A 14,636-nucleotide genomic window follows, 5' to 3' on the forward strand; every position below is an offset into this window, starting at 1 on the left:
AAGTCACAACGATAAAAAGTGGAGCATAAGGAATACAGTCAAGGATATTGTAATAGCGATGTAATGGGATAGAAGGTAGGTGGTGAACATAGCATAATGTATAAACTTGTCAAATCACTAAGTTGTACACCTGAACCTAATGTAATGTGTGTCACCTATATTCAAAACAAATTTCTTGTGAATACCCTAGTAGCATATATCTACAAAACAATATTTGAAAATACAAGGAAAAGAAAAAATTCACATGAGATCACTGGCAAACATGATGTATCTTTTGCAAAACTGGAATAATAATCTATGTGTGATTTTGTACCTTTTTCCTCTAATATTATATCTTGTTCATTATTTACATCATCAAACCCCTGTCATGCACTACAAAGGTACAAATCCAGAATACTGGCAATACCAAATACTGGCAAAGATGTGGAACAACAGGAACTCTTTTTGCTAGAAGAAATGCAAAATGGTATGACCACTATGAAAAAAAGAGTTGGCAGTTTCTTACCAAATTAAACATACTCTTACCATACGATCCAGTAATCATCCTACTTAGTATTTACTAAAAGGAGTTGAAATCATATGTCCACAAAAACCTGCTCACAGATGGTTATAGCAATTTTATTCATAATTGCCAAACATTGGAAACAACCAAGATGTCCTTCAGTTGGTGAATGTATAAATTAACTTTAGTACATCTAGGCAGTGGAATTATTATTTAGCACTAAAATAAATTGAGCTACTAAGCCATGAAAAGACGTAGAGAAACCTTAAGTGCATATTACTAAGTAAAGAAGGCAATCTGAAAAACCTATGATTCCAACTATGTGATATTCTGGAAAAGGCAAAACTGTGAAGGCAATAAAAAGATCAGTGGTTGCCAGGAGTAGGTAGAAGAAAAGATGAATAGGCAGAGCACAGAGGATTTTTAGAACAATGAAAAAAATTATGTACAATATCATCATGATAGATATATGTCTCTACACATTTGTCCAAACCTATAGAATGTACACCAGGAGGGAGCCCTAGGTAGACTATGAACTTTGGGTGATTAGGATTTGTCAGATTAGGTTCATCCTTCCTAAAAAATGTACATTCTCGTGAGTGATATTGATAATAGTATGTTTAACATTCTGCTCTAAAAGATGACTATATCAGTGAAGCATCTTCTGACAGTTTGGTTTCAGAGAAGTAAACTCCATAACCCAAAGGATTATTAGCCCTAAAATTGTTTATATTGCAGACACTTTGTGCATTAGTCCATAATATGAGAATTAGTTGGTTGGTTTTAATTATGACTGTACTATTAATAGATAAAAAATTATGTTTTACATGTTTAAATTACAAGTTTTCCACCCATTTACCAACTTGAGTCTGAAACAAATGACCCTTAACTTCAGTTTTACTTCTTTGCATTTATAAATATTTTCATATGCAAAGGGCTCCTAATCAGAAGCCAAGAAGACTCTTAATTAAAAATAGCCAATACTGTTAAAATATTCATGCTACTCAAAGCAATCTACAGATTTAATGCAACCCGTATCAAAACACCAACAATATTTTTCACAGAACTAGAACAAATAATAGTAAAATTCGTATGGAATTACAAAAGATCCCGAATAACCAAAGCAATCTTAAGAAAGAATAACAAAGCTGGAAGTATCACAATCCCAGAACTCAAGATATACTACAAAGCCATAATAATCCAAACAGTATGCTGTTGCCACAAAAATAGACACAAAGATCAATGGAACAGGACAAAGAACGCAGAAATAAGCCCGTGATTTTATGGTCAGTTAATCTTCAACAAAGCAGGACAAGAATATGCAATGGGGAAAAGATAGTCTCTTCAAGTGGTGCTGGGAAAGCTGGACAGCTGCATGCAAAAGAATGAAATAGGACCACTTGCTTACACCATACACAAAAATAAACTCAAAATGGATTAAAGGCCTAAGTATAAGACCTGAAACCATAAAATTTCTAGAAGAAAACAAAGGCAGTAGTTTCTTTGACATCAGCCATAGAAACATTTTTCAAGATACATTTTCTCGGGCAAGGGAAACAAAAAATAAACTATTGGGACTACAAAAGGAAAAAAAAAACACCAACAACTCTTGCACAGTGAAAGAAACCATCAACAAAACAAAAAGGCAACCTACTGAATGGAAGAAGGTTCTCAAATGCTACATCTGATAAAGGGTTAATATTCAAAATATAAAAAGAACTTATTCAACTCAACACCAAAAAAGCCCCAAATAATCTAATTGAAAAATGGGCAGAAGACCTGAATAGACATTTTTCCAAAGAAGACATGTAAGTGGCTAATAGACACATGAAAAGATGCTGAACATCACTAATCCTTAGGGAAATGCAAATCAAAACCACAATGAGATATAATCACCTTACCCCTGTCAGAATGGCTAGATCCAAAAGGATAAGAAATAACAAGTGTTGGTGAGCATGTGGAAAAAAAGGAACCTTTGTGTAATGTTGCATGGAAGTTTCTTTAAAAAGTTAAAAATAGAATTACCATATTATGATCCAGTAATTCCAACAGTGGGTATTTATCCAAAGAAAATGAAAAAGAAAAAGAAAATGAAAAGACAAATTCAAAGACAAATGCGCTCCTGTGTTTATTGTCGCATTATTTTCAATAACCAAGACATGTAAGCAACTCAAGTGCCCCATTAATAGATGAATGGATAAAGAAGTGACACACACACACACTCAGCCATAAAAAAGAATGAGAGCCATTTGTAACAATATGGAAGGAGCTAGAGGGTCTGATGCTAAGTGAAATAAGTCAGAGAAAGACACATACCATATGATTTCACCAATATGTATAATTTAAGAAACAACTAAAGAACACAGTAAAAAAGACAAACCAAAACCAAAAAAACCCAGACCTTAAATAGAGAAAACTGGTGGTTGCACACACCAGAGGGGAGGTGGGTAAGGGGGATGGGTTGAAATAGATAAAGGAGATTAAGAATACTCTTATTGAGATGAGCATAGTAATATATAGAAATGTTGAATCATTTTAATGTATACCTGGAACTCATAATAACAGTGTACATTTATTATACTTCAGTAAATAAAATGGTTTTCTCAAATAAAAATAGAAAATACCACACACACACACACACACACACACACACCCGAAAAAAAGAAAGAAAGAAAATACTGCCCACATTGGGCTCCCTGCTCAGCACGGGAGTGTGCTTCTCCCACTCCCTCTGCTGCTCCCCCTGCTTGTGCTCTTACAATCATGCTTGGCTCTCAATCTCACAAATAAATTAATAAAATCTTTTGAAAAGAGAAAAAATACTTAAGATTTCCATTTTTAAGTAAATCATATATACCACGTTATCTATGAAAGAATTCAAAAATAAACTATTTTGCCCATTTGCTTAGATTTTTATCTAGGTATTAATGTAGATTTTATCAAAAAATACAGCCTGAAAATACAAAAGTAAACTGTCTCCTAAAAATCCTAAATTAAGATTACCCTGTGAGCTAATGTGAACAATACCAAAACAACAACATAAAAACCACCTTAAGTACCTAATTTAAGAGGCCTTATTTTCTTTGAGGGGTTAACTGAGAAGAGACAGTAGACAATCTAACATTTTTGTAGGGAAAATATATGGCTAGGATTTTTTGAGGATAATAAAATTTCTAAAGTAAAGCGTTTTTATTTCCACCTAGACCGGGAAATTCTTTATAACATTTTTGTTGTGGTGGTGGAGGTTGACAGCTGTGAGTTGGATTGATTGAAATGTGGCATTTCTGATAGAAAAGTCCTTTTAGAATATGAAAGCTTGCCAACAAAATTGACAAACAGCACTCGAGGCCCAAAATAAATTAGGTTTTAGTCCTCACATAAATGTACTTAATTTTGCTTGACCTCTTACCTACTTTTGTGGGTAAGATTGCAGATAACTAAAGTATCATCATGTTTAGAAAAGATTAGGTGTTGCTAATGTGATAGGTTTTTGTCTTTTTAAATAAAAACTATTTTATTTCACAAAAAAAACTGCAGTCAGTGGATTTTGCATTTTGGACACTTATTTTCTCATGCAATGCTCTTTCAACACCAACTTTATTTCTCCAGAGCAACCCTTTAAAAACATGAATAATATTATTCTTGCTGATGATAATGTGGTTTATGTTGATTGTCTCAGTAAGTGACACTAAGTATTTCATTCAGACCAGTGTGTATAGTATATGAAAAAGAATTATAAATACTTAAATGATTTGTGCCAAGAAAATATAATATTTAATATTTTTGAGCATCATTACTTAATGCTGTGAGCTTGGCAATGAACATTACCTGGTAAATAGATTCCAGCTAGAGAAAGCTATTGAATTGGGGAGGGATAAGTGTGATATGGGAATGGACAAAATCTTTCATATACAATTCTGTAATGGGAATTGTGAAGTTCATTTTTGGGTAATATCTAGATTATTTGATCACATACAGAAGCACTGAGTTGTGGTCTAATTATCATTAGGAATTTTAGATTGCTGAGTAGCTGAAGAAATTCAGTGCTGCTTGTCAATAAAATTTAAGTGCTTAGGAAAATGACATTGCAAGAATATCTTAGTCACAATTGAAAAGGAAAACAGAGGTAGAAAAAACTTTGGTTTTAGATTGAGTATATCTAAACAGCTGTGAAACATTAATTGGGGCAATGTTTTATTAAATTCTACTCTTAAGTGCTAATAACTATGACAGATATATAGTTACCATTATGCCAAGAATTGCCAAAATATCAAAATTTTTTGTTAAGTCTTGGCTGTTAGCCATGATTGTGAAAGACAATTTTTCTGCTTTTGTTTTTTTTTTTAATCTATGAGAACTTTTATATTCCATCACTAGGACATCTTCTTTATTTACCACATATAGTACAGCAAAATTAAAACCACAATTCATTAAATGAACTCCCAGTTCCACTTGTGGCACCTTGGTAAGTAGTAGTCTCTGATAATTCTTAAGGAAGTTTTTGGACTAACTGGATTGAAGGAGTAGAAAAAGAGGAGATTAGAGAACAAAAGAGAGGATAGATTATCTGTCTGGAGAACATGGGTGATCTCTCTCTCTCTCCATTGTCACAGAGACCACCAAATGCCGGAAAAAAGGAACACCTAGACCTCGACACCAGTAATGTAGATTGAAATGTTTGGGAAAAATAAAAAATAAACACCAGCATAGTCATCTTAAATTCTGTGGGCCTAATTATAGTAAATAAGTGGAGAAAACTTGCCATTTAGACGAAATGTATAATCCTTGGTTAATTTCATTTCCCCTGCCTATGTATCTTTCCATTCCTGTTTCTCTTATATGGGAGAACTTGCTTTTGAATCAGTCATAGCTGGAAGCCTGCATTTTTCCAGGTCTGAGATACATACAGACAGTGAAGGTTAAATATGATGTCTTCAAGATAAGTGAGTTACAGTAAATGGAAAGTCAGAAATGAAATCACGGTGAAAAAAGGTGAGCTTATTTGCTCCATTGATTCAAAATGGTTGTCCTCTTGATCATTTGTACTCTTTTAAAGTTGATGAATTTGGTTTGTATTTGAGTTAATGGGAAAAATGAAGGAAGATCATGTAGGTTTTCTGCCATGTATGTGCAACATACATTAGCTTTATAATTAAGATGTACTTGGGTTGTAGGACTTTTTTTTAATTATGGATAACATTTTCTGAAATCAATTCCTAACTTTTTATAGTTAAAAATTAGTCACTGATTCTTAAAGTTCATATTGTTACATTTAGTCAGAAAGCAAGCTGAAAAATGGTGTGGGCCTTCTACTAAATATTTTAACCATAAAAGCAGTAGTATTAGCTATATATCCTTAATTATATTTCTGCTGACGACAGTATGTTTTTAAATGAAGCTAGCCAGAAAACTAAAATATGCACATTATATTCTTTAGAACAACACTATTCAATAAAAATATAGGCCATACATGTATTTTGAATTTTTCTCGTAGCCATATTAAAAAGTTTTAAAAAAGATGAAATTAGTTTTAATATTTTTAACCTAATATATCCAAATAAATATTATTTTTTCAATATGTGATCCATATAAAACACTTAATGAGATTGTATATTTATTGTACTGTCTAAATGTATTTTTATACTTAGAGCACATCTCAGTTCTGACTAGCCACATTTCAAGTATTTAGTAGCTACATTCCTCAGTAATGCAGATTTAGAATATGACAGAAAGAATATTACTAGTATGATATTAATAATTCAGGTTTGTTCCTATCTCTCCTGGGAACACAAATAAAAAGTCTTTTTATTTGTGAAAAGATGTTTTATCAGTATCTCTTTTTATAAATAATAAATTTAAATACTTTTATAGGGTCATTTTGGTAGTAGATACAGTGAAATATTTTCTGACTCACCTGGTATTATTGCCTTGCTATTCTATGGAAATATATGAAGTGTTCTAAGCCCTTTGTGGTGCTAACCTTTTATTTTAAGGCAGATTTAGTTCTCTATTTCATAAAAGAACTCCTGATAGGAAAAACAAAGTAATGAAAGACATAATTATTTGGAATAGCTGTCAATACCCCTAATCTTTAATTTCCCTTTACATAGAAGATCTATCTAGAAGAAAACTTATTTTTTTAATTGATTAAAAACATTACCCTTAAAATAGTTCTCCATATGATGTAATTATCTTTTCCAAAATCTATCCCAGGCCCCCTCCCCTTATGTATCTATTTCCTATTCTCATTTATATTATGGTCTTGATTACTATTTCTATATTTAGGTAACTCTTGAACTTACCTTCCCAAATATTCATTTGTTGAGCAAATACTCATTGAACCTATTTTGTGTCAAAAAGTATTTCTAGGTACTTATAAGAAACAGTTTACCTCTCTCATGAGAGAGATAACAAATCATAGTAAAGCATATTACAGTTTAATAAAAGCATTTTACAAAGTCCCATGGAATGGCTAAATCTTCAGAGGCTGAGAGGATTGCCTCAGAAAAGGCTTTAATAGAATATGTGGCATTCAGATATAGAAAGCTAAATAGAGGTTTACCAGGCAGACCAGGAGAGGGAAAGATACTACATTTAAAAATTAGTAAGTAGCCCCAGTATAGTTTTTTTGAACCATATTTTGAAGGACCTCATTTTATCAAGCCATTTGCCTTTTTCTTGTAGCCAGTTAGGGGTGTGATCCCTTAGGGATTTTTAATCAAGGGAATACAAAATTCAGTTTTGTATATAAGTGTGATTCAAGAGCATTCCTATTTGCACAGGAACCTGTTGGGAGACACCTATTTGTGCCCCAGGGCAGACCTGCCAACATTGGTCTAACTGGATCCTGAAGCAGCCCTGTGAACCAACTCCGTCCTCACTCAGCCATGGTTGATGCAACATCTAGAAACCCGGCAGATGGCATACCTGTCAGTGCACCTGGAGACAGGCCTGCAGAATCTGGTTCCAGCTGTGGACCCTGAAACAATCCTAACACTCAGTTCTAGCCCCTCTCTGCTGCAATCCTGGGCACTCCTGCCGTCCCTGAGGCCCATCCCGTGGCAGAACAGGAGCCCTCCCAGAGCCCTGGCAGGAACTACCCCTGCCCACACACCTAGTAACACGCCAACTGTCTGCGGGCCTAATAGCAGACCTTTGTCCCAGCATCAGCTCTACTGACCAAGGATTCAGAGGCAGTCCTGTCCACCAAGAGACCGGACAGGATCCACACCTGTCCAGGTGTCTGGTAATGGGGTCTACAAATCATAGACCCCAGTGTGGGCCCAGCAGCAGCTTGTGACCTGGCTTCAGCCCAACTTGACTGTGGTCCTGGAGGCAATCTCATCAGTCCAGAGACCCAATAGGAGGAGTTCTTTACCTACAGAAACTTGTCTATAAAAATCAGAAGAGGTATTTGTTCCTCCAAATGCAGACACCAATTCAAGGCTACATAAATCATTAAAAATCAGGCAAACATGGAACCACCAAAGGAAACTAATAAAGCTCCAGTAACCAACCTCAAGGAAATTGCCTGACAATTCAGAACAATTATCTCAAAGAAGCTCAGTTACATGCAAGAGAACACAGACAGCTAAATTAAATCAGAGAATGCATGAACATTTTTCCATAGTCATTAAAATACTGAGTTCCTGAACTAAGCTTTATACCTCAGTCCTCATTCTGTAAAGCTTTTGCTATTTCTCCTGTATTAAGTTGCTTTTCATTGTATGTAAAAAGCAATCTGAAAGTACTTAATTGGATTCTAAGTGAGTTATAAGGTAGAAACTTTTCTAGATACCCCCTTCTACATTTCTATTTTTAATATTTATATTTTTATATATTATTTAGTTAGACAGTCATTTTAAATTACTTTTCTTGTAGGAACCTCCAGAAGTTTAGCCTTTTTGGAGACATAAGTGTTCTACAACAGCAAGGAAGTTTGTCAAATACATACCTCAACAAGGTGGATCCCGATGGCAAAAAAATTAAACAGTAAGTTTTATAGTTAGTGGAAGGGGGCTTATATTAATAATTTTTCTGAGAAATTGTAAGATACAATCAGAAGAGTAATATTTTTTCTAAAAAGAATCTATGTCCTGTAAATTGGAAATGTTTTAACTATGAAATATGCTATGCCACATCATAAATCTTTAAGACGAATCAAAGAATTTGCTGGGTAATTATTGCTATTTAAAACTGTAATTTCTCTACTTACCTTCACTGTAATATAAACTGTATATCATCAATTTTTTTCTACCATAGTGGTGCAAATGCTGCTTTCCTGGGTGAAGAACACATTTTTCTGTGTTTAATACATCCATGTGTTTAATACAGTTTATTCATTATATTTTAATGTGAATTTTAATGGTATATATGATAATATTACTTGTGGGCTGGATTGAAATTAACTGAGAAAAAATGGATCTCAGCATTGTATGCCATTTCATTGCCTAGTTTCAAAAGTCAGTGTTAAAAGATTAGTGCTAAATGTTAATGGGATCATTGTGGCATGTGTTTTCCTTACAGAATTCAGCAACTGTTTGAAGAAATACTGAGTAATAGTAGGCAACTGAAATGGCTGTCCTGTGGGTTTATGCTGGAAATAGTAACCCCAACATCACTGTCATCTCTCTCAAACTCTATTGCCAACACCATGGAGCACCTGAGCTTGCTGGACAACAATATTCCTGGTAACAGCACCCTTATCACCACAGTCGAACTGGAGCGATTTGTGAATCTGCGCTCACTTGCCCTGGATTTCTGTGACTTCACAGCTGAAATGGCAAGAGTCTTAACCGATAGCAACCATGTGCCTTTGCAGCGACTGTCTCTCCTGGTCCACAATGTTTCCGTGATGCACAAGTCTCTGGACAACATGCCAAACGATGAACATTGGAAAGCCTTGGCACGAAAGAGCACCGGCCTTCGGGTCTACATAATGGCCTTTGATATCAAGAGTGAAGATATGTTAAAGATTCTTAAACCCAGTATACCACTAGAGAGGATTCATTTTGACAGCTACATCACTTGTGTTTCAGGAGCTATTGTTGATCTTATATCCAGGCAGTATGATAAGTTCCTCACTCATTTTATATTAATGAATGATGTGATTGACACATCTGGTTTTCCAGATCTTAGTGACAACCGAAATGAAGATCCATTGGTTTTACTAGCATGGAGGTGCACAAAGCTCTCTCTTCTGGCAATTCACGGTAGGTGATTTTTGTTCAGTTCAATTTGTTATTTATTTTACATCTAAAACATTATAAACCAGTAAAAAAGATAGCACTAACATTTATAGTGGTGAGTAATCTCATAACAAGTTGAAATGCAGATTTTTATACTTTTTGATGTTAATAAGATATACCACTTAAAATAGAAAGTCATATTTCTACTCTAAGTGTTCTGCTCTGGCTTCTGGCTTCCACCATGTGATTGATGGTATTTCATGAGAATGGCATTTAAAATTAATTTATCTATCTAAGAAAACATATGTATGTACTTGCAGTAGATGTATTTCTTCCTCTAATCACAAGATCTCTTAAAACACAATACAGAAGGGACACCTGGGTGGCTCCACAGTTGGGCACCTGCCTTCAGCTCGAGTCATGATCCCAGAATCTGGGATCAAGTCCCACATCGGGCTCCCTGCGAGGAGCCTGCTTCTCCCTCTACCACAGTCTGTGTCTCTCATGAATAAATAAATAAATCTTCCAATACAGAAGGAAGAGAAAGTAGGATTTTTCTTGCTGCCTCATCTTCTAGATTCTAGATATTAGCATATTAATTTGTATAATATTTTTTTAAACAATGCTTCCATTGATTGGGTGTATGCTTTTTTTCTTACTGGTACCTTTTCGTCTTAATATTAACTATTCTGACAAGTTAGAAGAACATTTTGCTTCCATTCCTAGAATATGTAAGACATTTACAGAATGCAAAATAGACTATATGAGTGTCTTAAGCTCTCTTTATTAGCTGGTTTCCTTATTTTTGAAATTAATTTTTTAGCCTGAATCAGTGCAGGAAAGTGTGTGTCTTGCTTTTCAAGATTTGCATTGTAATTTGGCCAGTCATCAGAGGTAGCAGCAAAGAATAGATCAATACTGAAGGTAATAAAATAGAGGTTTTTTTACAGGATAAAGAAATGTCAGGTTATTTAAAGGTTAATTTCAGCCAATATAAGCTTTTTTTTTTTCTTTTAAGAAATATGATGTTGATACAGCTAAAGCCCCTCTACCCCCCTTTATTCCTCTCCAGAATAATTATACTTTACATATTTTCTGTTGGCAATCAGCAGTTTAAAGTGTCACTTCTTAACTTTGGACTGTGTAACATTGTGGTAGAGAGGATTTTTTATTAACTAAAAATAAGTTTCCTATGTTTTGTTAATGGATACATATATATGAAATAAAAATGTGTTTTTATGATACAGCAATATCCAAAGCTACAAAGTTTTACTTTAAATGGCTTCAGTCTTACTAAATGCACTGATACCAGAAAAGGATTACAGCACCTACCAATTCACCACCCACAGTGATATTGTAAGAAACAATATCAAACTTCATTTTTGTTTTCGTTTTCTGAGCTAAACAATCATACTTCCTTTTCCAATCTCAGTATAATTTTAAAGGAAAAGGACCAAAGTGTTAAGTGAAATATAAGCTTGTGGAAAAGACTAACTTATCAAATGGACAAAATAAAAAAGCAAGGGAATGACGGTGCTTGTCTTCTCTTTATTTTGAAGGTTACACAGTGTGGGCGCACAACCTCATTGCCATTGCTCGTCTTCGTGGCTCTGATCTAAAAGTACTTGAAGTCACTGAAGAAAGCATTGATTTTGACCAAGGTGAACTGGCCGACCAGGATGTGGATCCAGTGCATAACCTTATTGAGCAGGTATCCCTGGGCCTGGGTCAACCTTGGCATGCGGTCATGGACATCGAATCACTCAGTGTCTTCACTGAACCAAATCGTCATTTTTACAGAGAGATGCAAAGCTTCAGCGAAGACATTTAGCTTTTTTTTTAAATGTACAATTCCTGTGGTTACATATGCAAGTAGGGTCCTATTATGTTTTTTTTTTTCCAGTAGTGTGAATTAATCCCTTTGTGCTGTGTTTAATCAGTATTAGCTTTATAGAATTATATATGTGTATTCTACTTCTTGATCAAAGAACGTAGTCGGGTATTGGTTTAGAAGTTCAAAGTGACAATGTGTAGGGCTTTCACGGTTAATGGACTTGTTATCAAACCTTAAGGATATACAACCGAAGGTTGTCTGAGGTTGCTGGCTAACTTTATTTTTCACTGAGTTACTCTGCCTTTTGATGTTTTTATTCTTTGTGTGTCAGAGTTCAGAGCTCAGGAGCCAAAATATTTTTATACATATAGATATATATCCATAGCCTGGTGGATTTGTATGCAATGCACCGCATTCATGCATCCTGATAGCATTTCATTAATTTTTAATTGAAATGGAAGAAGGGAGGATAGTATGATCCCAAATGAGTTCTCGTTAACAGAAAAGCCAAGACTTTTACTTTCATTACATATATAATAGTTGATATCACCAATTACCATTCTGAATTTTGTATAGTACTAGGTTAGAACACTGCTTAATCCTTTTTTTAAAAATACATTTACATAAACATGAATATTCAAATTATTAGACTTTTTTAAAACTATATCTGACATAATTTTATTTATCAATTACATTATACATTCAAGTTAGCTTTTTAGCCCAGATTTCAAATAGTGGAGGAAGAAACTATATTCCAGGGTAAACCTCCTTAAAAGAAAATCAAAAAACAGAGTTGTAAACACACATGCTTGCAAACAAACATTAGTCGTGAAATTCCTAGCAACAAGTCACTGGATTTTTCTCTGTCAGCGCGCGTGTCAGCTGCCAAAGAATAGACTTAACTGAAGAAGTGCCCACATGCTGGCAGGGGCCGGCCCACTCTGGCCAGCCAGATACTGCTAGATTGTAATATTTAAGGTCGAATTTCGACCTGTGGTACACAGCTGTGCTGTGGCTCAGTCAGCAACCTCAGAACTCTGAAAAAACAAAACAAAAAAAAAGAAAAAAAAACCATGCACCTGTTTCACTGTGAATAGTGAATGTAAAGGAAAGAAAGGAAAAACCGAAAGCTTGTTCTATCACAGGTATGAGCTGCTATGATACATGAAGAACATTCCATGAAGTATGTTTTAAAACCTTGTTATATCTGAGAGGCTTTAAAAGCCGACTTAACTGTTTCAGGGCAACCGCGGTACAGACGTGGTCTCTGTGAGACTTCCACCTGACCCCAGTTTTAAGTGGTACGAATGTTGTGCATTTAATGTTAAAGGACAGTCTGCAATAATAAAGTAAGTAGCCAACGTGGGTGCCCAGCAGTGCTGAGACCTGGCTGCTCTATTGTAAGCTTTGGAAACACAATTTATGCAACAGATGTCCAGATATGATTCTATTTATGGAAAAAGTTTATATGTATTTTACAAATGGTTTTACCATCTTATATTAAAATGACCTTTTGACAGGTGTGCACTGTTTTGTCTCCAGTGAGCACATACCATGAGGATTTTATATGTACATCAGTAGTGTGAATCCACTGGCACAGTGTGTGTAAATGCCAGATGTGGTGAGATTTTATCTTATAAATGTGATCAGATAAAATAAATCCTGACAGAAACTGTAAGGAAACCAGCTGAATGTTTGACCTGATGACTGATGTTGTATGGTTTATGTTAAATGTATATTCTTTTAATCAATGAATAAAGCATTAAAAAGTGATCATTGTAATATATTTTATTGTATACAAAGCATGAAAACTTTTAGTGTTAAACCGTAAAAATCCTTGTATCATGTGTAATCGTGTTAGCTACTATTGTAGTCTGGTGCGGCAAATCTTCAGTTTGGAATATTTCATAGAAAGTCTTAGGTTAGGGGCGCCTGGGTGGCACAGTCAGTTAAGCATCCGACTCTTGGTTTCAGCTCACGTTGTGATCTCAGGGTCATGAGATCGAGCCCTGAGTCAGGCTCCACACTCACACTTCTCTCTCCCTCTTCCCCTCCCCCTGTTCACTCGCTCACTCTCTCTCTGAAACAAATAAATCTTGTTTTAAGTCTTAGGTTAAATAGTTTGAAGGGTTTTAATTTTAACTAACTTTGGCAAAATACAGGCTTAAAAGCAAAAGGTACACTGGTTAGCACAAACCCCAAGTGCATTATGTATTTAGAACATTGATACAGTGTAGAACACAATTTATAGACTATGAGAACTTTTTACAATTCCTATACTAGATATAAAAATACTTCACCATACCAGTATTAAACAGTTCATAAACCCCTATTTTGCTTTAGTTTGGCTTTGTAATCTCTATTCTTGGTTGTTGAGACAAACAGCTGTCATTTATGAGATAGAAAATGGCTCTATTCCTTCATTTATTTTTCCTTAATCATTCCAGACACTGACTCTTCTTCCAGACACTGCCTCATCTTGGAATAATCTGTTCACAAGCAGTTGTCATTAAACCTACTGCTTCCTTGTTTCCTGAGCATATCTCAGTCTTTTGAGTGAATCAACATGTTTATGTACTTAAAATACAAAAATAGTACCCAAAATGTATGAAAAAAGAAAGTCTATTAACATATATGACAAGCATATAAATGAAGGTTGGTACAGTAAAGCTCTAAACGGGGAGACTCAGCATCTGTTTTAGTAGACTCTAAGCCTGACTCTAATCTTTCAGAAGCCAACTCTCCCTTGACATTCAGGTTCCTCATCTGCAATATTAGAGATTGGACTTGGTTGTCTAAAACTGATTTTTCACTAAAAGATTTAAATGTTGGCCTAACAGCTCAGAAATCTCTACAAGATCATCTTTGAATAACTGTATTAAATAAAAACTCTTCAACACATAGCTTACTAAACTGTATGAGTTTTATTTACATAGCTAAAAACATTTCCCCATTTCCCCTAACACCCTAGGAATAAAGACGTACGGAGTTAGTGGGGTTGGGTCTTGGGAAGGACAGTGTGCTTATAGCTAAATGCACAGATTCAGAAACTAACTGGCTGGGGGCTTGTGGCATGCATCAGATGGGATCTTTATGAAGTCAGTAACATAAA

The 14,636-nt window shown here is 34.8% G+C and overlaps 1 protein-coding gene across 1 annotated transcript in view; it reads left to right on the forward strand.

Moving 5' to 3' along the window:
* Positions 1-13,297, forward strand: part of FBXO33 (F-box protein 33) — a 32,744-nt gene extending 19,447 nt beyond the window's left edge. The window contains exons 2-4 of the mRNA XM_041757993.1: positions 8,384-8,494; positions 9,029-9,714; positions 11,250-13,297. Coding sequence (XP_041613927.1) covers positions 8,384-8,494; positions 9,029-9,714; positions 11,250-11,521 — 1,069 coding nt within the window. The 3' untranslated portion in view covers positions 11,522-13,297. The remainder of the gene's footprint in view (positions 1-8,383; positions 8,495-9,028; positions 9,715-11,249) is intronic.
* The last annotated feature ends 1,339 nt before the right edge of the window (positions 13,298-14,636 follow it).

Source organism: Vulpes lagopus, chromosome 6, assembly GCF_018345385.1.
Source record: "Vulpes lagopus strain Blue_001 chromosome 6, ASM1834538v1, whole genome shotgun sequence".
NCBI lineage: Eukaryota > Metazoa > Chordata > Mammalia > Carnivora > Canidae > Vulpes > Vulpes lagopus.